General features: G+C 62.5%; 2 protein-coding genes across 2 annotated transcripts; one reads left to right on the top strand and one right to left on the bottom strand.

Moving 5' to 3' along the window:
• Positions 1-1,408: 1,408 nt before the first annotated feature.
• PLCB3 (phospholipase C beta 3) lies at positions 1,409-16,557 on the bottom strand. The gene is made up of 31 exons (XM_045775840.2): positions 16,310-16,557; positions 13,822-13,899; positions 13,491-13,559; positions 13,262-13,402; positions 12,956-13,035; positions 12,821-12,874; positions 12,657-12,732; positions 12,455-12,555; positions 11,817-11,983; positions 11,584-11,730; positions 10,398-10,638; positions 10,133-10,217; positions 9,867-10,053; positions 8,879-9,084; positions 7,970-8,066; positions 7,804-7,888; positions 7,386-7,510; positions 6,913-7,067; positions 6,663-6,824; positions 5,882-5,981; positions 5,689-5,793; positions 5,403-5,494; positions 3,962-4,115; positions 3,837-3,872; positions 3,562-3,754; positions 3,004-3,145; positions 2,836-2,912; positions 2,626-2,715; positions 2,465-2,522; positions 2,091-2,177; positions 1,409-2,008 (listed from the first exon to the last, which is right to left on the bottom strand). The coding sequence occupies exons 1-31, from the start codon at positions 16,406-16,408 to the stop codon at positions 1,805-1,807; spliced, it is 3,693 nt and encodes a 1,230-aa protein (XP_045631796.1). The 5' UTR covers positions 16,409-16,557; the 3' UTR covers positions 1,409-1,804.
• Positions 16,558-21,443: 4,886 nt separating this feature from the next.
• Positions 21,444-23,882, top strand: PPP1R14B (protein phosphatase 1 regulatory inhibitor subunit 14B). The gene is made up of 4 exons (XM_045775865.2): positions 21,444-21,932; positions 23,031-23,114; positions 23,412-23,444; positions 23,540-23,882. The coding sequence occupies exons 1-4, from the start codon at positions 21,675-21,677 to the stop codon at positions 23,606-23,608; spliced, it is 444 nt and encodes a 147-aa protein (XP_045631821.2). The 5' UTR covers positions 21,444-21,674; the 3' UTR covers positions 23,609-23,882.
• Positions 23,883-23,919: the final 37 nt, after the last annotated feature.

Here is a 23,919-nt window from a genome sequence, read left to right as displayed (position 1 = left end):
AGTTAGCGCTGGGACTTGAGAGATGGAGAGGGGAGCTGTCATTCCCTGTAGAGAAAAGAGTGGACCCATGGAAGTATTGGGGGGGGGGGGGCGAGCAGCAGAGGCCAGGATTGTGAGGGGGCTGGAATGTCATCCCCGGGGAGTTTGGAGTTTAGCCTGGCCTTTAAGGACCCAGGGCCTGACATCGGGTGTTTCTGTAAGTAGAGGCAAGCTAAACAGAAAGGCCTTGGTGGCTGAAGGGCCTGACCGGGGAATAGACTAGGACAATTTGGGGACAGGACCAGGCCTGACCACAGAAGCAGGGAGGTTTGGGCAATGGTATTACCCCTGAGGGAGCAGGGCAAGGGGAGAGGCCCCCAGCCCTGGGAAGGGCCAGCTCTGGAAGGCCTTTCTCTGTCACCTCCCCACCCTGTTTGCCTGAGGCTGCAGCAAAAACAAAGAAAGAAAACACTCAATTGGCAGGAGATAAGCCCAGATAAGAGGCTGCCTTCCTCTGGAGGAGGGAGGCAGTCAGCCCGGGAAGCGCCAGGAAGCTGGGAGAGGCCTTGAAGAAGTGCCAGCCCGACCCTGCTGCAGAACCTAGCCGCACCCTCGCTGAGGGGTCTCTGCCACTCCACGCTGTCCCGAGGCTGAAGACAGCCAATAGAGGGTCCAGGCCCACCCTGCCTCCAGGTCAGGACATCTTGACTTAGCTGTGGCCTGGCACCTGTGACTTCTGCTCTGGGCCTCAGTTTCTTCATCTGTAAGACAGGCATAATATCGCCCTCACAGGGATGAGGGGGATGCTGCGTCTCCCAGTCCCTGTGAGCGTCTGTGACTGTCAGCTTCCTTTCTCCCAAGAGTCAACTACCAGGCCCACCCCTCCCCCACCTACTGTATCACTGAGAGCCCAGGGACCCCGAAGTTGGGCTGGTTCTGAGCAGACCAGGTCCATCTCCGATTAGAGTCAACTGCCTGTGAGGGGCCCAGAGCAGCCTCAGCAGAAAATGATGGGCACTTGGGTCATTATCAGGCGACAGGAAGGGGGGGCAGGGAAGGCTTCCTGAAGCAGAGGCCTGAGCCTCTGTGAAGGGAGGACAAGAAGAACCTACGAGGGAGAAAGTAATGGGGGGGGGGGGCAAGAAGTGATGGGCCAGGGACAGACAGAGGGCATAAAGGTGGGAAAGCCTGGGGGAGGCCACAGGGCCTCTGATGGCAGGTCACTGGGAAGATGTGCAAGGACCCAAGCAAAGAGGTCTCAAGGTTGAAACCCAGCAGCCCTCCGCTGGGGGCCTGACCTCAACCCCACAATGCCCACCAGCCCATTTTACAGATGAGGAAACCAAAGCCCCAGGAGAGCGGCAGAGCCAGGCCCGGGGCCCAGGGTCCTCTCCAGAACTGCCCCACCCAAAGCACACTGCACACAGGGTCCCTGAAATCCACTTTTATTCATGTAAAAAAAATTCCCAAAGAACAGAGAAAGCATGTGACCCCCTACTTCCCAGAGCTCAAAGTCTCTGCCAGTGTTCCCCGGGGAAGTGAGGGAGACAGCTCCCACTCTGGGGTGTGGGTATCATGGGAGGGCAAAACCCTTGTGGCCCACAGTGACCCAGCACCTTCCTTAGGACTGAAGGCAGGAAGGAGGGGCTGGGGACTCATGGGGCCCAGGAGGGTGAAAGAAGGGAGTTAGTGTGGGGTGCTTGCCCCAGTTTAAAAAAATAAAATTTCTAAAGATAAAAAGTTAAAAAAAAAAAAAAAAAGCATTAGTGTCTTAGCTTCCTGCCCTCCCAGCACCCATCCTGTGGCCACCTCTCGCTCAACCAGTTCAGAGCTTCGTATTCTCCTCTTGGCTCTCCGAGTCAGCGCCAGACAGGTGCCCGCCGCTCCCGGGTGCGTGACCGTTGCTGGCACAGGCCACCAGACGCCCGTCCCCCAGCCCCTCCGGCGTGTCGCCCAGCAGGCTCCGGCGGATCTCCTGGGGCAGCCTCGCCCGCTGCTCCTGACACTCCTGGGCCAGCTGGGCCAGCAGCTGAGGGAGGAGGAGGGGTGTCGCAGGCGAGGCCCAGCCCCGGCACTCTGCCCGCCCGTGGCCCCCTCACCCCGGGCCTCACCTTGGGCTCCTCTTCTGCCAGCTGCTGTAGGACCTGCTGCTGTCCGGCCACAAGGCGCTCATGCCGCTGCTTCTGGGCCTCCTCCAGCTGCGGGGGGCGGGGGGTTAGCCAAGGGTCCCTCAGGGAGGGGCTGGGGGCCCACGGTTCCGAAGTGACCTTATAGCAAAGGTTCCGGACTCAAAGACTCCAAAGCCATGGGACACTGTGGCAGACAGTTGGCTCCAGATATACTGGGGCAAGAGGGCTGTGGGGCCCAGAGGAAAAGGTTCTAGAAGTCCCTCTAGAGCAACGGAGCCTCAGGCCCAGCACTGAGGAGGCAAGTTTCTCATGACTGAAGGAAGAGAGGGGTGGGCTGGGGCCTGAGCCTCACTCACCCGGCGGATGGAGTTGACCGACTCGGTGATATGCCGCCGGTTAATCTCTGTCAGTTCCCTGCAGGGAGCACGGTACAGGGGGCTTGGTGCCCGGCACCCAGCGGCCCCCTGCCCCCAGCAGCTGCCAGCCCCCCAGCGGCTCCCAGCCCCAGGGCCCTTACGCCTCCTTCTTATGTTTCTCCCTTGTCTTGGCCTCTGAGATACTGTTGTGGCGCTTCCTGTCCAGAATCTTCTGCAGTTCCTTCTTCTCCCTGGAAGAGCCAGTGGGGGCGGAGAAAGGGTCAATGGCAGGTCTGGGGGCTCTCCTCTCTTCGTAGCACCAGCGAGTCCCCTGCCCCCCCCTGCCCCCTGGCCAAGGTCGTTTGCCTTACCTCTCGTTCATCTCCTTCAGCCTCTTGAACTGAGTTGTGTGAAAATCCAGGACAATCTCCCTGAGCCGCTGCTGAGCCTACGGACACAGGTGGCCAACAGGTGACCAGGGCTGATGCCAGGTCTGTCCAGGAGACAGGCTGTCCCTTGCTGCCACATGCCCACCTCACCTGTCTCAGGTGCTCCAGCCTCCGCTCAGCCTCTGTATCTACCTGGGCCTCCCTCAGCTCCAGCAGACTCTGCACCTGTCTCTTCTGGAACTCTTGATACCGCCTCACCTCTTCCTCCTCCTCCTTCTCGTTTTCCCCGCCTCTGTAGGAAGAACCCCTCTGGGTGACTCTCTGGTTGTCACATGGACTTGGGCTGGGAGGGCAGGGGCGGACAGGGCAGATCCCAACAGGCAACGGAGGACACCAGCCCCGGGAGGGGTGGGGGCAGGGTCTAGGATGCCAACAACGAGGCCCATTCGCTCCGTGCAAACGCTGGGAGCCTGTAGGGGCAACAGTCTCTGGACATACACGCTCCTCGTGGGGGACTTCAACAGCGGCCTGGCACCCTGGCAGAGAGGGTGGGACCGAGTGTGGAAAGACTCCTCAATCTTCCTTGCACCAAACCTTGACTTGCTGGGGGTCAAGGAGCAGCCCTTGGCGATCCCGCCACGCCCGCCCCAGTGAAAACCCCCACACGTGCACACTGCCCATGGGCGTGCAGGCGGGCGGGACACTCACAGGACCCCCCGCTGCTGGCGGCACCTGCCCTCTGCCCGCGCCTGAGCCAGGCCGTCGAGGAGCCGGCGCGTGAGGGCGACGGCCTTTCGCTGGTGCTTCTTCTGCAGCTCCCGCAGCTCTCGCTCCTGCCGGCTCCGGAGCTTCACCAGCGCCTTGTGGCCTCGGAGCTCATCCAGCGGGGTCGGGGCCACCTCTGAGCAACACAGCAGAGGTGGGCTGGGCGCGCCGGCCCCGCAGGAGCACCCCACTCCCTCCACAAGAGCCCCGGCCCGCACCTGACAGGAGACTGGCGATGAGGTCGTCCCGCTGCCCTGGAGAGAGGAGGCAGGGCTGTGAGGGGCCGGGGAAGAGCACAGCTGAGCTGCCCCGCGCCACCGCCCAGGCCCAGGCCGCCCCTTACCTGGACTGCTGAGCGAGGGGCTGGTAGGGGACGTGACAGGGCCTGGGGGCCGGCGCGGGGAGGTGTCCAGAGGGCTGGGTGTGGGGTTTGGGGTCAGCTGGGACCCCAGCTGCTGAGACTGAGTCTCCTGGCAGGTCTCTGGGCCGGCCTGAGCCTGACGGGGAGAAAGCAGAAGGCTCTTTCCTAGAAATGCTGGTTCTAACCTCCCGGGGCTCCCCAGTGCCCCCGGCCGGCTTCCCTCAGCCCTTCTGGCCTGGGCTCCACGTCTATCACATGGGGCTGTTGGAACAACTACAAGAGAAATAAAAGGTCTCAAATAAGCATTTCAAAACCTCATTTCCAGGCGGGGTGTGGGAAAGTGAACGTGAGATTCTGTCTGTAGGATGCCAGGCCCCATCTCGTGTGCTCAGGAACTTCCAGATTGTTTAGGAAAGCCTTGGCCCCACCCCAAATTTCCTCCCCTCTCTGAGTCCCCCTCCACCCTTGCCCACAGCTGCTCATCTTCCTCGTTGCTTGGCTCTTGATTAAATCAGCGAAGGAAGTGACCGCAGAGTGGGCACCAGCCTCTCCCGCTAACAGCTCCGAGCAGCCTCTCTCTCCGCCTGCCACAGGCCCCGTGGGACCAGGTCTGGACGTGCGGCCGAGCCTCTGCTCCCGACCCCTCCCCACAGAAGCCACTCCCCAGCTCCTGGCTCCCAGGACCCCATGTTTTAAAAGCTTCCGTAGCTTCCAACTGCTTTGGTGAGGTAGCCGAACCCGGCGCGTCAGCTCTGACCCTGTTGCCCCTGGAGGAGTGCCAGCCCAGGGCTGTCCCGAAAGCCTCTCACAGGCAAAAGGGGTAGTTTCCACCTCCTTAACATGTGGACAGTCACCCAGGGCTGCTGAGCCTACTGAGGCCGAGAGGCCAGAAGCCCCCACACCGTGCAGCATGGCGCACTGACCAGTGTCGGAGGCAGAGCCGAGGGCTGGAGGCCCAGCTGGAGAGCCTCAGTGTTCCCATGTCTACACTGGGGTGGCAGGACCAAACTCAGGTGGTACGGAGGGATTATATGAGTCGAGTGGCTGAAAAGAGCTCCCACCCGGCCAGGCAGAGATCTGGCGCTCAGCATTCACTTGGCTTTATTGTCTGGTCTGGATGAGAGAAGCCAGAAAGGGGAACCAGCCCTCCAGGCACAGGGTGTGGGTAAATGCATCAAGTCGGCATCTGCAGGAAGGCCTTACTCGGGGAGAGGGGCCAGACCACCAGCTGGGACTGGGATGGGACAGTGCAGACAGAGGAGAGTGGAGAAGGCTGCAGGGTGCTTTACCAGGACACAGCCCGGAGATCAGCCCTCATCGCACCCCCCCCATGCACCTCCACCCCCCGCCCCCAGCAGCCCCCAGGGTCCAGGTCAGCCTGAGCCTGCTGCCTCCCACCTGCCCCCCACCTGCCCTGGCTCACCTCGCTCTCCCCAATGAGGGCGGCCAACTGCTTGGCTCTCTGGTCCATCAGGCTGACGTGCTTGATGGGGTTGATCAGGGCCTCGGCGTAGTCTGGGTGGGGGCAGAGGGCAAGGGTTTCAGAGACACGACCCCCAAGGCCACACCTTCCCCACTGTTCTGGTTCCGTGGAAGGACCACAGTTCTGTTTACCCCCCTCAATGGGAGCATCTGGCTCAGCCATGGGCAGACCCTGTTGCCCCCCCCCCCCGCCTGGCCCGCGTCCCCCCCCCACTCCCCCAGCTCACCCTGGTGGTCATCAGGGATGTAGTCAGAGGCTTCGGTGTAGATGAGCAGGGCCGGCAGGCAGAGTGGCTGGTTGGCCTCGTTCCGCAGACAGATGTAGTGGTATCCTGCGAGCGGGGGACGGCAGGCTGGCTGGGCCCCGCCTGGCAGCCCCCCCCACGGCCCCCGTGCTTCCCAGAGCCCAGGCGGCCTCACCTGAGCGGATGGCAGAGACGGGCAGAATCCGATGCCCCACAAACTTGCCGCCCTCCTCAAAGGCCGCGATGCGCAGTGAAGCCAGTGTGGGCAGCACTACCTGAGGGCCCAGACCCGGGCTGAGCCTCACAGCTGCCCCATGGCCGCTGTGTCCCCGGAGCCACAATGGACCACTGCCACTGAGGCCAGCACCCCGAGCGGCCCCTCAGACCAGCCGACCCAAGGACTGACCATCGGTCAGCACTGCCACTGAGCCGGCGGCCGGCCCGCCCCTCCACGGCCTGACAAAGGGCTGCGAGCAGCGAAGAGGAGGGGCTGACCCCTCCAGGCGTGACCACTCTGACGGGCCGGGTCTCGTCCTCACCAGGGGAGGAACTGCTGGGATCCCTGGGTCTGGGCCTGAGGCCACCCCCACCCCCACGGGGCACAGACGTCCAGTCCATTCGGGAGGCAGGGACGAGCTGGTGTGAGCTTGCGGCTGTGAGCCCAGAAAAGTCCTCCCTGCCTGGGAGATGGGGCGGGCTGCACCCACTCCGCAATGGGGGGCTGCGGGCCCTCCTGCGGTCTCACCTTCTTGTCCTCTTCTCGAAGCCTACAGAGGGCCAGGAGCCCGAGCCCGACCCTGACACATGCAGGGCCTACAGGGGGCCTGGAGGTGACAGGCCCACACTTGCGGTCCCACGGCACCCCCGCCTTCCGACCCCTGACCACTACCTGCGTGCCTGCTGGCTGCTCCCCCCGCCAAGAGAGCCTGGCAGGGCCGGCTCAGACGCCAGCTCACCTTGGGGAAGTCAAAGGGCTCCTCGTCCCACACAGGATTGAAGGAGTTCCCCTGAGAGGTCCGAGTGCGGTACTTGCGCCGCGTGTCCACGGGGAGGCCGAACATGTCCACCTCCACGTAGATGCCCACCTTCCTGTCGGACAGGAACTGCCCCGAGATCACCTGGGGGTGGGGGGCAGGAGGGTGAGGTGACTACTAAGAGTCCCCCCCCAGGACACCCGCCAGAGCCGTCCCTGCTCCCCGGCCCCACCTTGACCCGCAAGGCATTGGCCACGATGCCGTCCACGATGACCTCGGTGAAGGGATCGAAGGACTTGTCTGGCCGCCGCATGAACTCGGGCTTGAGCAGGTAGCCGCTGTGCCCGTTGTACTCGAACACGCCCGCGTTGAGCTGCATCGCCACGTCTGGGGGCGACAGGGGGAGGCCGAGGGCCCGCAAAGCCAACAGGGTGAGGAGGCAGGAAGGACGGTCCAGAGCAGAGGGAGCATCAGGGAGCATTAGGGTCAGATCAAATGGGATCAGGGGTCCAGACTAAGGAAAGATCAGATGGGGGAAAGGTCTAGAGTCAGCCAAGGTCAGGAGGTGGGGTTTGCCAAGGTCTTGGTTCAGAGTAGAGATCTGGGATTAGAGAGTCAGAGGTCCCTTCGGACAGCGCCGGGAGGGTCACCGAGCAGAAGTCAGTGAGGATGGAGGCCAGGGGGTCGAGGCAGGCCAGTGCTCACCCAGGGTCTGGAAGTTGAGTGCGACAAGCTGGCAGCCGACGTTCCAGAAGAGCTGGGGCATGTAGTTGGACGAGTCCACGCGGGTGCCCTTGGGGTAGATCCGGCTGAGCTGCTGCTTATTGTATCTGAGGATGGCAGTCAGGGGCCACGCCGTGTACTGTCCCCCGCCTCCTGGCTGGCACGCCAGGCCCGTGCCCGGCTCCTGTGAACCCACTTCCCGGCCTTGGCTCAAGCTGCCCTTCTGGCCCCCTGCCTCTTGGCCTCACCCCCGAGCAGTTTCTGAGGCTAGCCCCAAACCCAGACCAGGGTGCTCGAGGGTCAGGACCCTGTGCGCGTGGCGTCAGTGGGGTCAGAACATGTGAGCCAGCCTCTGAGCACCCCACCCTGGTCCGCCAGCCCTGGCAACGTGGAAGGATACTCCACAAACTCCATGGGGCTCTTGGTCAGCTGCTCCATGGCCTTGGTTTCCACGAAGGATGACATCTCGAAGCATTTGTTCCTTTCTGGGGGGTGAGGAGTGGGAGGGGGTCAGGCCTGGAAAGGCTGGGCTGGCTCCTCTTCCCACCGTCTCCTACCCCACTCACTTCGAGCAGCCTCAAAGGACTTGAACTTGACAGGCTCGATGTAGTTGACGAGTGTTGACATTTCCTCGGTGGCATTGACCTCACTGCTAGCAGTGCCCTGTGGCCCCCAAATGAAGGGTCAGCGGGCTCATGCCCCCAGCCATCACCTGCCCCGTCAGGAAGGAGGTGCTGACCTGCGCACTGCTGCAATCACACTCCCAGTGGCTCTCGGCAAGGGCCCCAGCCCGTCTGGCCTGTCAGTCCTGGTCCCATTCCCCTGGGGCCTTGCCCTGGACCCCACCTTCCTCCTTTGCCTCCTGCCTCCCTGATCCTTGGAAGCTGGAACGCCTCACCGAACCCCAGGGACTCAATTATTCCCATGCAGATGAGCCATTATTTCCAACCGCCGTGCTGCCATCTCCCCTCCGTGGCCCACCAAGAGCCCTGACCTCAACACCTGCAACGCTGAACTTGGCCACCCCTGCCCGCACCGTTCCTCACTCTGGGCCCCGCCCAGACCCGCCCTCACGGATACATCGTTTCTGTCACCTCCACGCCTCAGAACTCAACACTCTCTTGTCTTATGCTGCCCCTTCCTGTGCTCTCCAGTCCTGCCACAGGGCCTTTGCACATGGTGTCCCTCTCCCTCAGGTCCAATTGCCCAACCTCCCTGCCCAGATCACTCTCCCCTTCCTCCCCCCAATTCTACACTCTAACTCGCCCCTCCCCAGCCCAGTCACAAGCATACTTTCACTTGCTTCCATGCCTGTTTACCTAAGACCCCTTCTCCCCACTCCATATACACACCCCCTATGGACTCCAGGAGAGCAGGGCTAACATCTCTGATCATGGCCCAGCACACAGGTGCTCAGCAAACACCAGGGTAACTAATCCATGCTTCCTCTGCCTCTTCCCGCCCACAGGGCTGACCTCATCTGTGGTCGGCTTTTTAGGATCTGTCTGTTCCTCCTCTTCCTCCTCTTCCTCCTCGTCCTCACGGTCAGCAGACCCAAGAGCATCAGGGCCCCTCGGTAGCCCGTCCTCGCCCAGAGACTTTTGAGGCTCCAGGCTGGGCTTCTCCGGGCCCACCTCTTCCCCGTTGCTCAGGCCTGGGCAGCTGTCAGAACTGGGGGACCCTGCAGAGGGTAGGGCCACGGGGGGTCAAGACAGACAGATGCTCAGGGGTTGTGGAGGTGACTCAGTGAGCAAGTCAAGGGATCACCTCAGGGCAGTGTAGCTGGGGGAGAGAGCAGAGGTCAGGAGTCAGATGGTATTAAACCCAGTAGTAGTGCACAGGGGTCAGGGGTCAAAGGTCAAGGTCCAGAGTTCTATCCATCAGAGAGGTAGGTAGGGTGGCTCAGAAGGGTGAGAAGCCAGGAACTGGGGTACAGCTGCCTTGGCAGTGGGGGTGAAGGATGACACAGTGCGGTTCCAAGTCAGGCATCAAGCAGAGCCATACCCAATGAGGAGGCTTAGTGAGGTGAGCGGTCAGGGGTCAGATGTACAGGGGACTTCAATAAAGTGAGAAGTCAAGGGTTAGCTCAAATTCTAACCAGTTGGGTAGACAGACTCAGTGCGGGTCAGTGGACAAGGGTCAGAGGTCTGAGGGTCACAGCCAAAGCATGAGGACGTAGTTCACTGAAGCCAGAGGTCGAATTCAGAGGAGGGCAGGGCGGGCTCGGTGAGGTGGGGAGCTAAGGTTGGGGGATCAGGAACTGGATGGAACCCAATCCAGTCGGGGTACAGTTCAGTGAGGTCCGTGCCCGGGGTCGGGGGTCAGAGGTCCCATCCTCAGCTGAGAGGCTTGGTGAGGAGGGAGGTCAGGCTGGGAGCAGAAGGAGGGTCGCCAGGATGGTAGGGTTCGGTGAGGTGAGAGTTCAGGGTCAGGATCGGGGCGAAGGCTGGGCCAGGGCCGTACCGAGCTGAGGTGAGGAGGGCTCGGTGGCGGCAGAGCTCTCGCTCAGGGCCGAGTTGCTCTGCTCCAGCGGCCGCTTACGCACAGAGCTGTTGGGGACACCAGTGCTGGGCCGGTGTCGCTTTTTGTTCTTCACCAGGATGCGGCCCATCAGGTCCTGGGGGCTGGGCAGGGGGACGCCTGGGGCCAGCTGGTGGGCACAGACAGGTCAGGGCCTGCCGGGGCGCCCTCACCCCCCCACACCCTGCCACGGCTTCAAGCCCTCCTACCGGGTACTTGTCCAGCGGGTCAATGAGCAGCGCGTCCCCAAAGATGGAACGGCAGTACTCGGCCATCTTGGCCTGCTGCTTTGCCCTGTGGGGCCGAGGTCAAAGGTCAGAGGTTCAGAGGTGGGGGATGAGCTGATGTCCCCAGGGTAGATCAAAGGCCCTCAGGGTCAGAGGTCACAGGAAAAGTCGAACAGTGCCACTGTGGGATGGCTGCCTCTGGGCCGATGGCGGGGGGCGAGTTTCCCCAGGTTAGGGGCCCACTCACGAGTCCACGTGGTTCTCGAAGGAGAGGATGACGGGGTAGGGCGAGGTCTTGAAGGCGGTTTCCGCGATGGCCTCGAGCACATCTCGCAGCGGCACCTCGGTGGTCATGGTGAAGCCGTGGGTGATGAAGGGCTCCTCCTCGGGCGGCCGCCCTTTCCACACATCCAGCTCCACGCAGCGGCAGCCCCACAGCAGCGCCTGGCGGTACATCTCCACCGACGAGGTCCCGGCCAGCTGCCCCGCTGGCGGCGAGGCTCCGTCACCACGGCCGCCCGGCCAGCCTGGCTCCCCGCCCTCCTCCCCAGGCCCGTGCTGAACCAGCCGCGCTGGAGACGCAGAGGCCTCGGCGGCAGCCCAGCCCGGCCCTGGCACGCCGTCTGGCCAGCCCTTGATCACTCCTTAATTCACTGTGGAACCAGCGCCATCTCTCCTGAAATCCCCCAGGGCAGGGCCCATGTCCTGCCACCCAGCCCTTGGCACGCGTCCAAGCCGGGCACAGTCAGCATCCAGCAGCGCTGGCTGATGACTGGTTCCTCCTCCAGGACTCACCCTCTCGCAGATAAACACCCGCCACCCCCCCAGCTACGGGCCTGAAGGGGGGAGTCGTCCCCAACGCCCCCATGGCCCCTCGCTTCCCTCTCCTGCTTCCATTGCCTGCCGCGGCCCCGCAACCGCCTCCATCACCTCCTGCCTCCCATCCAATCTCTGCAGAGCACCTGGCTTGTCATTCTTCCCAAAACATACCAGGTCTCATCACCTCCCCTGATTAACACCTCCAGAAAGCCTTTCCCGCCCACTTAGGATAAATCCAAATTCCTTCCACGCCCTGGTCTAGCCCTGCCTCCTTCCTTTTCTCACTCCCTCTCACCTCCACCTGCCCCAGCACCCGCCCGGCCTCCGGCCTCCTTCCCGCCGAAGAGCACCACCAAGGAGTCTCCTGCTCCCGGCCTTCAGGGCTCCCTCACAGGCCAGCTGGTGCAGGCCTCAGCCCTTCCCCAGGGAAGCCTTCCAGGCCAGCCAGGAAAGGGGCACCCACGCAGAGAAGCCCTGCTCCCCCCGGGATAGGCTGCCTGTTCCCCGCCTGCATCCCTAGCACTGGCCACCCCAAAAAGAGGGAGCCATGGAAGGGGCAGAGGGCGGAGGGCACAGAGGCCAGCACCCCAGCCGCCCAAGGGGGGCTCGCTCACCTGTGAGATAGGTGTTGTGCGAGGAGTTGATGAAGTAGGAGCTCAGCGGCTGGGTCATGTCTGTGCTCAGATCCAGGGCCTCCAGAGGCAGGATGCCGTTCTCCTCACCTCCCAGGTAGCGGCTGAAGCCCTCCATGGACATCTGGTCTGGGGGATGGGAGGGGTCAGCAGGCTCAGCTGGGGCTCCTCCTGCCGCCAGCCCCCCAACTCTGACAGGCTCCCCGCTGGCTCACCTCGCTCCAGGAACTGCTGGTTGGGCTCATACTTCTCAATGAGCAGCCGGGCCTGCGAGGGCCGCAGGGGTGGGTACAGCACTTCGTTGAGCCTCGGGTCCCGTTGCTTCTGGTTGATGAAGTCCATGAGCTGCTCCAGCGTCAGGTACGGCTTGCCCTTGGCGCCTCTAGACGGGGTAGGAAGCTAGGTCAGACTGGAGCCCTGCCAGCCCCTGTTCCAAGCCCTCACCCTGGGAGTGGGAGCTCTGGGACTCCGTTTTCCTATCCACTTCCCTAACCACGAGGTGCCGGCATTGGCGTTAGCAAGGGCTTTGGAAGCCACCGAGGGTCTGGCCCGCTAGGCCTGCTTCCAGACCCTGGACCCAACCTCAGCTCCAGTGGTCACTCGCTATAAGAGCTCAGGCAAGTCCCACAGCACATCGAAGCCGCTCGGTCCCCCACCCCAGCGTAGGCTGATGCAAGTAACCCCAGCAAAGGGTCAGCCCAGAGCAGTTCACAGCACGGCCTCGGCCCCGGCCCCGGCCCCAGCCCACAGGGACCCCCGGAAGTTCTGCTTCCCCTCACTGTGCTGGAAGGAATGCCAGCAGAGGCCACACACACAGCACCGGGGGCTAGGAGGTGGGCCCAGCCCCACTCACATCTCCAGCAGGATCTTGTCAATGTCTGGCCGCAAACACAACTTATTCAGGAACCGCTCGAAGATTTCCAAGGAAAATTCGTCCGGCCGGATGGACTCACTCTGGGGGGCCAGAAGTGTGGGGTGAGAACCCAGGGCCACTCGGCCCCAAAGGACCAGGCACCCACCGTGACACCCTCCCTATGTTGCCCCTGCCTCCTCACCCGGTTGAAATTGAGGCCACAGGATTCCAGTGCAGTCTCTACTCGCTTTTTATCTGCTGAAAACATCTTCAGGATACTGAGCAGGTGAGAAGGGTCAGAGTCATGGGGGCGAAGGTCACCAAGGTGGAGGCAGGAGAGAAGGTGCTGAGGGAAAGGGTACTCACTTCTTCACTGGGATCCGTCCGTCCTGGTTCACTTGCAGCTTCAGCTTTGTGTATCTGGGGAGGCAGGCAGAAGGGTCACCCGCTGGGCATGGCCACCTGAACCCCCGACACCCCGCAGGCAGGCCCGGCACTCACGCTTTTCGCAGGAAGGTGTTCCGGGAGGCGTTCTGAGCCAGGATGTTCATAGCCAGCTTGAACAGCTCCTCGGTCCAGACCTGAGGGGTCAGGAGATGGGGTGAGGGTGAGACGGGGTGAATGAGGAACAGAGGGTTGGCCCAGCCCCACCCCACACCCCGAATCAGGTATGATCCACAGTAAGTGCTAAATCCTGCTTTGTCAGAGCACGGTTAGAAACAGGGGCACGGAACAGCCTCGTGCGCAACAGACGGCAAGTGATGGCTGACTCGGGTCCCCAGGGCCGACCCCTGGGCCCCAGCCCACCTTGGCTGTGTCATCCTGCACGGCCATGAAGTTCAAGAACGTCGTATTCACTGGGTCTGGCCCGGCCACCACCGTCATCAACTTCTCCTCCAGCCGGGCGTCAGGGCCCCCAAAGCCCAGCACCTCCCGGATCTTGGGGTCCTGAGTAGATGAAAGCCAAGGGTAAAGAAGGGTGTCCCCCTCCCCCAAGGCCTCACTCCCATTCTTAGTTCAGGGCCCCGTCACTCACCTTGGGCAGGCGGGCGTAACGCCCCGTCCGCGTGTCCCTGATGGAACTGATGTCCAGTGTGTCCACCTCCTGGGGAAACCAGATGCCAGGGTAGGTCTGAGAGGCTATGGGGCAAGAGCCAGGGGCCCCCAAGATCTCCACCCAGGGCAGGGAGTGGCCACCCCCTGCTGTAGCCCCAGCCTCAGCCCCCGCCCTTAGCACTTCCTGTCCAGGGAGCCGTGGGAGAGGTCAGCCAGCAGCTGGGCCCCACCCTCCTGGGCGGGTGGGAGGGGTTCGAGGGTCTGGGCAGGGGACCTAGACCTGAGCAAGCTGTACCACTGCCCCCCCTCACCATGTTGGGTCCGGTCCAGTACAGAAAGAAGCCATTCGAGTCCACACGCAGGGTTACCAGGTTCCGACTGGAGGCCTCCTGGGGACGGCATGGGACGGCAGGGGTCAGTGAGGGAGGGCTGTGGCCCAGGCTTGGGCCCTGGGCTCCCTCGGGCCATCCACCCCAGCGTTTCTGCTGGTGAGTGAAGATGAAGCCTCATCTAGCCCACAGGTCCTTTGTGGTTCCCCTATGGTCCTCAGGATGAAGCTCACGCAACTGTCCCTGGCATGACATTTGGGGTCCCGGTGCCCCTCCCGACCTCACCTGTATCCGACCCTAAGGCTCAGTCACACGGACCACTATCTTTCCCCTCCTCCAGCTTTTGCATTGTTCCTTTGCTAGGATAGCCTTTCTTTCCTTCCTTCTCGACCCATGAAATCTGACCCACCTCCTTGGGAGGCCTCCCCAGAGCCAGAGCACCCTGAAGCCCCCTCGACAATATTTACGGGATGAAAGCAGAGGGTTCTGACTCCTACCGCTTTTGTGTCCCTCAGGGCCCCATGACAACCAGTCAGCCCTGACATCGGCCTCAAACCCCATGACCACCCCCACTGCACCCAGTGGGAGCCTCAGTCTTGCGGTTCACCCCATCCGACAGAATACAGACCAAACCCCCCAAGAAGGGGACTCACCCTGCCCTTGGGACTTGACAGTGAATTCTGTCTTCCCTCATGCGGCCGGCAGGAGGGCAGGGAAGGGTATGCCAGCCCTATTTTCTGAGGAGGATCTGGTCACTGGCACACTCCCTGGGCCACCCCTGTGTGACTCAGGACTAGCAGCCAAAGGGGGGGGTCATCAGGGCCAGCGGCCCTCTAGGAGCTCACTTAGTCTTCCTAACAATCTTATGAAGTATGTGCTATCGTTCCTTCCATTTAACAGATGAGAAGCCTAAGGCACAGGGAGGCTATGTGGCTTGCTTAAGGTCAAGAGGAGGCCCTAGGATTTGCTCCCAGGCAGTATGGCTCCAGACGCCTTGGAAGGAAGGAAGCAGGACCTCTGCTAGGCTCTCAGCTCCTGGCCTTAGCTGCAACCCCACTGTGGGGACTGGGATTAGTCTCCACTCTCCAGACTCAGTTTCCTTTTCTGGAAAACTGGGGACTGCACCAGCCTCGCCCATCTCTTTTCTTACAAAGGCCAGGAGGCCTTGGAACTTTGGGGGTGCCTGGGCCTCCCCACCTCACTGTGCTGACACCCATCCTCAGCCCCTCCCTGGGATTCCCAACCCTGCCCTGTGGCTCAGGTCCCCCAGGAGTGTGAGGAGAGGGGAGTTCTGTGGGTACTGACCCGAGGGCCTTCCCCTGCCCCACTCCCAGCGTCTGGCCTTCAAAAACAGCCCAGGCCCCCTGCTCTTCAGCCCTAAGTCCCAGTCAGCAACCCCCACCCCACCCCCAGGGCCCTCTCCCAGTTCCCACTTCCTTATTTGGGTTTATCACACTGGAAGGAAAAGGAGAAACTTTTCCCTGCACGCAGGACTGGGGGGAGGGGTCTCCCCTGGTCCCTGGAGCTCCTAGGCACCCCTAAAGGCACACCTGCTGCCTCAGGCCACGCCCCCAGCCCCTCCCCCCAGCTCCCACGCCTACCCGCCCCACCCAGCCGGAAAGGAACCCAGAGTCTTCCAGGCCTCCGGCCTGACTGGGAAGGAGCAGCGGGGAGGCTCAGGCAGACGGGGTGGAGGCCCTGGGGAAGGAGGGGCCCAGGGGGCAGAGGGGGCGGTGTGAAAACGGGGGTGGAGCGCAGGACGCGTCGAGGAACCGCAGGTGGGGGCCGGGGCATCTGGGAAGCAGCAGGGGCAGGGCAGGTAGAAAGGGGGGCCAAGGATTTATTGGGGTTCAAAGTCCCTGAGGCTAAGAAGTGGAGAGCAAAGTTCCCCAGGGCTGGAGGAACTTGGGGGGCAAAGACTCCACTAGGGGTGGCTTTGTGCTCCCTCCTGAGCAGAGAGCTGGGATGGGCTTCCAAAGCAGGGCAAAGGGGTGCAGCAAGAATAGGGTGAACAAGTGATGAATGGAGAACAATGTTCAGGCTAGGGCACTAGGAAGAATGGGGGTGCGCTGAGCCCGATTGGGGGCCAGGGTCCTCCAGCAAGAGTCCAGTGCCAGGCAATGGTCTGTGGACCAGGCCAGGGTTGGGGGAACCAGAATCAGACTGGCAGGCAAGGAGGGGTGAAAAGGGCGAGTGAAAAGAGGTGGGGGGGGGCGGGATTCATTGGGGTTCGAAATCTCCGGGTCAAAGAGTGGAAAGCCAAATTTTCCACAGCTGAATGGACTGGGGTTGGGGGTGGGGGACAAAATCTTCATTACGGGCACGATTGGGGACTCAAGTTTCCGGAGCACAGCCAGAGTGGCTTGGGGGTGGGGGGGCGCCAGGCTCGGGTGGGGGCCCCCGGTGTCTGACTGAGCTTGAGCGAAGGAGTCCCAGGAACTGGGTGGAACGGGGGGGCCCCCACGCTTACCTCGTCCCATTTGATGAACTTACTCCCGCGCCGCAGGGTCTCTACCACGGTGGGCGGCTCCAGCTGCAGCGCGTGGACGCCGGGCCTGGCGCCCGCCATGGCCCCGCCGGGGGCGAGTCGGGGACCCTCGGAGCCCCGACGAGGACCGACGGCGCCGCTGCTCCCTCCGCGCGCTCCCGCGCGGCCCGCTCCGGCCCCGCGGCGTCAGCGCCCGCCCGCCCGCCAGTCTGTCCCGGACAGACCAGAGAATCGGCGGGGCCCGGGCGGGGCGGGGCGGGGGCGGGGCCGCAGCGGCGCCGCCCCCTCCCACCCACGTCGGGCCCGCCCGCCCGGTATCGGCGGCTCCCCCTGGCGGCCGGGGCGGCGACAGCAGCCAGAGGGGGGATGGGGCAGGGGCATAACCTGGACCCCGGCACTTGGCCGGGGGTGCTCATCCGGACTTGCCTGGGGTTGGAGGACAGAGCTTGGGGCCAGGGTGGTTGTTAGGGTGCAGTCACGGGACTGGGTGTAGAGAGCGCTGCTGAAGACTGGGAGGGGGGTCAGCCGGCTTAGGTTTCGGAGCGGCGGGGGCGAGGGTACTACCGGAGGGCCAGACATGGGCGGGGGGCGCAGAGCCTTGCCCCCACCACACTCCGGCAGCACTTAGCTGAGTGCAGGAAAAGCCACTCCCACCCCCCACCCCCCACCCCCGCCCTCACTTCGCCTCACCCCCTCCTGCAGCAGCTCGGTGCCCCCCCTCCCTGGGAGCACTTAGCCAGCTAATGGGCCTCCCGCCGGCAGGCGCCCCTCCCCCGTCCCTAGCCCGGGGAGGCCGGGCGCCTGCTGCCTCCTTTAAGGACCTAAGCATCCTGGCCTTCCAGAGTGAGCCCTAGAACAGCCCGCTTCTTGTTCTGTAGACCCCCATGACTGAACCTGGACCCTGTCCCTGTGGGGCTTCCTACTGAACACTGCGAAGGAGACAACTGCTCGTTTGCCCAGAGGGCTCAGAAGCTTCCCGGGTGTCCATGGACAAGGGGGGTTGAGGAGGGGCTCTGCGGTGCCTGGCCTACAGCAGGTGCCCTGAAATCTGTGCTCCAGGGTTGGGAGGGGGGGAGGCACATGGGCACTGGGATAGGTGGGGGCTGCAGCCCCTCCCGCAGGGCTTGGCTGGGGGGGGCTCCTGCCTGGGGGCCCCTGTGGGAGCCCCCCCAATACAGAGGCAGTAGCAGCAGTAGGTTTAAAGTAGAACTCATCCAGAGGGGCCAGCCAAGTCACCTAGAAACCCAGAAAGAGACTGGAGCTGGTTCTGGGGGAGGAGGGGTCAGCCAAGGAGGAGCGGGCCCTGCAGGGCCCTTCGCCCCAGGCTCTCAGACCCCTAAGGGGAGCCCTGCCTGGTGCTGGCCATCCTCAAAATCCCCACCTTGTTGGACACCAACTCGAACCTAAGGAATCTCCTTGCCTTGGGCAGAGACCCTGTGGGGCGGGATTTCTGCTTGAGGCCCAGAGAGGAGAAGGGACTTGCCCAAGGTCACACAACTTTGTAGGAAGATTTTAGCCCTCTGACTGGAAAGCTGGCTCATCCTGCCTCCATTCCTTGTCCTTGAGGAGACAAAGAAAAGGGGACAGGACTTGTGATCCCCTCATCCTCTCTCACAAGAACAACAGAACCAGACCCTTCAGAGATCCAGAGATTACCAGATCTCATTGGGCAGAGCCACTCAGGGTGGAGAGTGGTGGCCTCTGCTCCTCCAGGCTTGGGTTCAAGTCTACCAGCAGAACCCAGCCCCTCTGTGCCTCAGTCACCTTGTCCAGAAGCTGGAGATCGTGGGAGCGTGAAATAAGCAAATGGGTACAAGACGAGCCCTAGCTGCAGGCAGCTGGACATCAGAGGAGTGGCTAGCAGACTGGGGGGTATCAGGGAGGAAGAGGAAGGGGCACAGATCAGCTCTGGGGCAGGGGGCCTGCCAGCCAGTGCCGGGGCTAGCAGGGGCAGAGCCAGGGTTCTAGGCCTTGGACAAGGATATTTCATAGATATGCTGGGCAGCAGCAGCTCCTTGGAAAACAGGATGGGAGCCTGTTTCCTGAGCCTGAGCCTCTCCCTCCCACTCCCCCCCCACCATGTCTCCTGAGGCCAGGGTAGCCCCCATTAAAGGGCTCCTTCCTCCTTGGACACTTTCTTCCAGTCTTGATAATGGTAATAGGGTTTCTCGGCAAGCGGTAATGGTGGAAGGAAGGCAGTCCTTCCGCCTCTACCCTCGATTAAGCGAGCGGTCTTGGCCCACGGGACCCTCCCTCTCCAGGGCCTCTGCTTCAAAGAGGTGCTGAAAGCAGCCTTAGCTGCACTCTGGTAGAGAGGGGGCTGGGACCTCAGGTGGGGTGGGGCTGGGAAGGCCACAGTCTGAGGCTGGCAAGATGACGAGCAATGGTGGCCGCACACTCCAGTCCCGGGAGGGTTTAGGCAGGAGAGCCATGGCTGGGATGCAGGCCCTCAGCACGGAGCTCTCAGCCCCCAGCCACTGGAGATTGGTAGAATCAGCCCCCTAGAAGAGGCTCAGAGCAGATAAATGACTTGCCCATGGCCTTGGTGCTGGGCAGAGCTAGGATTTGAACTCAGTTCTTCCACTCTGAGGTTCTGTGCAGGGCAGCCCAGCCTCCCACAAGGCCGCCGGCCAGCATGACCATCTGCACTAACGTTCTCAGGGTGGGTGGCCATAGGAAGGGACTGAACAGGCAGCAGAGCAGTGGGGATGGCACAGAAAATGGAGAGCGGGAGTGTCAGCCTCCCCACCCTGCCCAGAGAACCCCCAGGGGTACCCCAAAATTTGGACAGGAGGCCTTCACACTAGCCCTCAGGGCAGGAGGGATAGGAAAGTCATCACTTGGGCTCACAGCATTGAGGAGACAGAGCTGGGGCTGGTACCTAGCTCTTTATGGCCTGTAGGCCATAACTCCCACAGCAAGTTATGGTGTACGTGTCTCCCCTCTTAACTACGAACACCCCTAAGGCCGGAATCAATGCTGTGGTTCAGAGAGCAGACCTGCCCTGGTGGGGTGAGGTAGGGTGTGGTAGGGTGTGGTAGGGAATTTGGACTCAGGGAAATTGCCCTTCCCACAGGCCAGGCTGGGAGCCAGAGGCCAGGCCAGGGATGGGGCTCCTGGTGGAAAGAATGGGTCCTGCCTAATCTGCGAAAGCGAGGGTCAGACCTCCACCAGCTCCCCAAGCTGGCTGACAGGAGGATAAGGCCAGGAGAAGGGTTGGGGAGGGAGCAGGCGTGAGCCCCCTCTACGGGTCCTGGGATGAGCCCTAAGAGCCTGCCTCCAACCCAGGCCCCTCAGGGAGAAGCCCACGTTGCTGTTCCTGCAACACATACCCTTCCCGGCCTCTGCATTCATTGTCTCTTTTTCTCAGCTACAGGGTAAGCTCAAAGTTCTGGGTTCAAGTTTGACTGCAGCACCAGCTGGTGACCTTGGGCCAGTCTCAGCCTCTCTCTGAACCCTGCCTGCTGCTGTGGGCTTCTCTGACATCCAGAGAGAAGATGTCTGTGAGAGGCTGGGACAGAACCACTTACTGCCCCTCAGGTGTGGAGACTCAGCCTGGGACTGCAGAGGGCGAGCCTGCCATCCGGGGAAGCATCTCAGAGGGGCTGTATGCCCTTGTTGGGTGCTATCTAGGGGTGGGGGGATGGTGAGTAGAGACTTTGTGTCAGGGGGCCTGGGTTCACCAGCTGAGCTCCAGCTCTAGCTGTGTGACTCGACCTCTGTGGGACTGTCATTGTCCCTTCCACGTATTTTCTCATTGAATCTCTGCCACAGGCTTCTGAGGAAATGCTAGACACAGAGGAAGCCATTCATTCTTTCATTGAGTCACGTGTTCAGCCAACAGTTAGGAGTCTGACACCGGTGCTGGGGGTTGAACAAGAATCGGGTCATCTGCTCCTACACGGGGGTCTGAAGCCCAGCCGGTCACTCCGCGTTGGGCATCAGCAGTAAGTCTTGGCCCCACGGAGCACACAGTCTAGACGTGGGAGACAGAGATCCCATGAATGAGGGAGACCATGCAGAGATACGGAAGATCTCGCGGAGTGCGGAAATGAGATGCACCGTCTGCTGGAGAGAGGTGCGCCAGGTAAGGCGCCTGTGAGAACTGAAGGACAGAGGCGCTGCAGGGTAACGATCTGTGGGAGAGCGAATGAGGTGGCCTCACGCTGGAGCCGACTGTGTGGAACCGACTCGAGGAACGCTTTTTATGGGTCAGCTGATAGCATCTTTATTATCGGGGGTGCCGTCTCCCCCATTTCTCAGCTCTTTACTCCTGAGTTCCCTCTTTGTACACATAGAGGTTGCAGGGAGGTGCGGGGCGGGGGGCGGGAAGGCGCGGCTGGCCGCGCCCTGTCGAAGCCAGCCGAACGAGGGCGCCCCAAACAAGTTCTGCGTTTCCCCGCCCCAGCGCGGCTGAGGGGGAGGGGCGGCCAGGCCCGGCCAGACGCCGAGAACTACATTTCCCATAATCCCGTTCACCGCCGCCATCTTGGCAGGTGGGCGGTGGCAGCCTAGGGTCTAGCCCTTCAGGCCTTTGAGCCGGTTCCACTCACCCCTAACCTGGGCCTCCACCTTGGGGGTTGCGCGTCCTCGTCGAGTACGGCGTCCGGGGACCTGGGCAGCTCCTGTCCGCTTTCTCCACCCCTCCACCCTTGGGAGCCTGGTCCACGTGTCGGTCTACGCGGAGAAGGCTGCTTGCCCTCCTCTGGTCAAGGACCGGAGGACTCAGACGTCGGGGGCTCCCAAGTCTCTCCAGACCCCCACCCTGCACATACTGCCCACTCCCCTTCATTCCCAGATGACCCCTGTTTTTGCGTCAGTGAGGACTGAATACTAGGGTCCCGGCGGGAGCCCAAATCCCGCTACCGGGCGCCTAGAACGCCAGGGTAGAGGTAGAAAGCTTAAGAGGGATATATCAGACAGCCAGGACCCAACCCCTGACGACTAGACCCTCCCCTAGCCCCTGGCCGGGGGCGGGGTGGGAGTGAGGGGCCTGCAGAGGGACTGGCCCTTTAAGGGGGTGTGGTCGGGGGGCGGGGGAAGCGAGCGAGACAGAGAAAGCGGCTTCGCGGCGGCGGCGGCGGCGGCGGCGGCTCGGGCGGCGGCCGCGGGGGACAAAGGGCGGGCGGATCGGCGGGGAGGGGGCGGGGCGCGGCCAGGCCAGGCCCGGGGGCTCCGCATGCTGCAGCTGCCCCCGGGCGCCCCCGCCGCCGCCCTCGCCGCGGAGCCGTGCGGAACCGAGCCCGCAAGCTAACCCGAGCCTGCGGCCCGGAGCCAGCCGGCGGGCGTCCCGGAGGCGGCGGCGCAGGGAGGGGCCCGACGCGCGCACGTGGCCCCGGCGGCCGCCATGGCGGACAGCGGCCCCGCGGGGGGCGCGGCGTTGGCTGCCCCGGCCCCCGGGCCAGGCAGTGGTGGCCCAGGGCCCCGCGTCTACTTTCAGAGCCCCCCTGGGGCTGCAGGCGAGGGCCCGGGCGGCGCGGACGACGAGGGCCCAGTGAGGCGCCAAGGGAAGGTCACCGTCAAGTACGACCGCAAGGAGCTACGGAAGCGCCTCAACTTGGAGGAGTGGATCCTGGAGCAGCTCACTCGCCTCTACGACTGCCAGGTGTGTCCCCTACTCTGCGCCGACACCCTAAAATCGTACCCTAGTTGGGCTGCTTGGGAACCCCACCTCGCGCCGCCTGTCACCCGGAGTCAATGGGCGCTACGCTTCCGCGCGCTCCCCTCCCTTTCTATACTCCCCGCCCCCAGTGTGTGCTCTTTCTTGTCTGACCTTAAGTCACTCCTGTCTTCTCCCTCATGACTTCCTCGTGTCACTACCCTGGTCAAGCTTGGGGTCTTCCAGAAGACTCAAGGGATAGTCTGGGCCATGGGTAGGAGGCAGGAGGCTAGCCTGGGCTGCCGGTGGAAAGGAGGGCTACCTGGTGCCTGCTAACCTACACTGGTAAAAGGCGCAAGCCTGGTGGGATTGTAAAGGGTCTGGGCTGTTCTAATGGGCCAGCCTGCAGCTCCATTTCGGAGTAGGGGCAGGCTAGCCGTCCTCTGGGTTCTGGTTCTCCACCCCATGACTCCTTCCTTGCTCAAATGGTGACTCAGGCCCCGGGGGGCAGGGTGGAGGAGTGGGCTTGCCCTGTGCTGCCTACCCTAGACCAGCCCTGGAATGCAGCTGGCTCCAGACTGGATAGACGCTTCCTGGGGGGGGAGGGGTGGCGGCACCCCCTCCCTCAGCAAAGCATAGGCTCTTTGTTTCCCCCTTACCAGGCCTGGGTCCTTCCCACTGACCCCTCACCCTTTACTTCCTCCCCACTCCTGGGAAGCTGTGACAGGTGTTTGGGGGAGGGGTAGGGGCTGTGAGGAGTTGAGACAGCTGGCCCCACCTGTGCACTGACTGAGAGGGGGGCCGGGAAGTTGGGGCAACACATCTGCAGGGTTCTCAGCCCAGGGTCCCCCAGCCCTAGCTGTCTGGCCCTGTCTGGCACCCACGGTGCCCAACTGGCAGGGACAGGAAGCTCCCCCCCTCACTGGGCGTTTTGCCTTGGCACAGGCCTGATCTGTTTTCTTCCTCGGACAGCTGCCGCTGTCTGCTGGGCAAAGAAGGCTGGCTCATCCTGCGGTAGGGCAGGGGCCTCAGCCAGAGCCCCTCTCACACCCTCTCTCCCAACTCAGGCCCTTGTCTCTCCCTCCTCCCCCACCCCCACCCCAGGAAGAGGAGATCCCAGAGTTGGAGATTGATGTGGATGAACTCCTGGACATGGAGAGTGATGATACCCGGGCTGCCAGGGTCAAGGTGAGACAGCAGGGCCAGGTAGGGGGATCAGGGAGGGGAGGGCTGCCTGGAGGCACTGCCCCTTGGGTAAGCTCTAGATTTAGCCTTCTTTGGTTTTAGTCACTCAACTCGGGGATGTTGAGCCTCGGCTTCTGCCTCTGTCAAATGGGGCTAATGATGCTTGCCTAGCTGTTGAGTGGCTGTGGCATCGCCTGTGCCTTGGGGTGCCCCCACTCCCTTGGAAGTGGGTACAGATGAACTCGGGGTCCCTTGTTCCTTAGAACTCACACCTACACTTACCCTTCCATGCCCTTCTAGGAGCTGCTGGTTGACTGTTACAAACCCACTGAGGTAAGTAGGTGGTTTCCCCGGAGGCTGGGGTGAAAGGAGCCTGGGTTTCTGTCATCTTGAGGTCTGGTCTCCCTAATGTCCTCCCTTCTGTTCAGGCCTTCATCTCTGGCCTGCTGGACAAGATCCGGGGCATGCAGAAGCTAAGCACACCCCAGAAGAAGTAAGGGTCCTTGACCCAGGTGAACGGTGGCTCCCACAGGACAATCGCTGCCCCCCCGACCTCGTAGCAACAGCAATACCGGGGGGCCCTGCGGCCAGGCCTGGTGCCATGAGCAGGGCTCCCCGTGCCCCTGGCCCAGGGGCCTCTTCCCTGCCCCCTCAGTTTTCCATTTTTGGGGTTTTTTATTGTTATTAAACTGATGGGACTTTTTGTGTTTTTATATTGACTCTGCGGCGCGGCCCTTTAATAAAGTTAGGATTTGCCTTTGGTGCAGCTCACAGGCTCGGCTGGTCTGTTTTGGGGGGACACACTGCT

Source organism: Ursus americanus, chromosome 24, assembly GCF_024610735.1.
Source record: "Ursus americanus isolate L20-20 chromosome 24, mUrsAme1.1.p, whole genome shotgun sequence".
Taxonomy (NCBI): Eukaryota; Metazoa; Chordata; class Mammalia; order Carnivora; family Ursidae; genus Ursus; species Ursus americanus.
The sequence above is the reverse complement of the archived record's forward strand: the minus strand, read 5'-3'. Positions and strand labels throughout refer to the sequence as shown.

Bases quoted from the DNA above. Each gene is read 5' to 3' on its own strand.
- PLCB3 (XM_045775840.2), bottom strand. From the start codon at position 16,408: ATGGCGGGCGCCAGGCCCGGCGTCCACGCGCTGCAGCTGGAGCCGCCC. The intron at 7,068-7,385 runs GTGAGCACTGGC...TGTCGCCCCCAG, and splicing joins ACTCAACTTCCAGACCCTGG to ACGTGGCGATGCAGCTCAAC. The intron at 2,913-3,003 runs GTGAGGTGGGCA...CTGTGTCCGTAG, and splicing joins GGCTGGAGCACCTGAGACAG to GCTCAGCAGCGGCTCAGGGA.
- PPP1R14B (XM_045775865.2), top strand. From the start codon at position 21,675: ATGGCGGACAGCGGCCCCGCGGGGGGCGCGGCGTTGGCTGCCCCGGCC. The intron at 23,115-23,411 runs GTGAGACAGCAG...ATGCCCTTCTAG, and splicing joins CCCGGGCTGCCAGGGTCAAG to GAGCTGCTGGTTGACTGTTA. The intron at 23,445-23,539 runs GTAAGTAGGTGG...CCTTCTGTTCAG, and splicing joins ACTGTTACAAACCCACTGAG to GCCTTCATCTCTGGCCTGCT.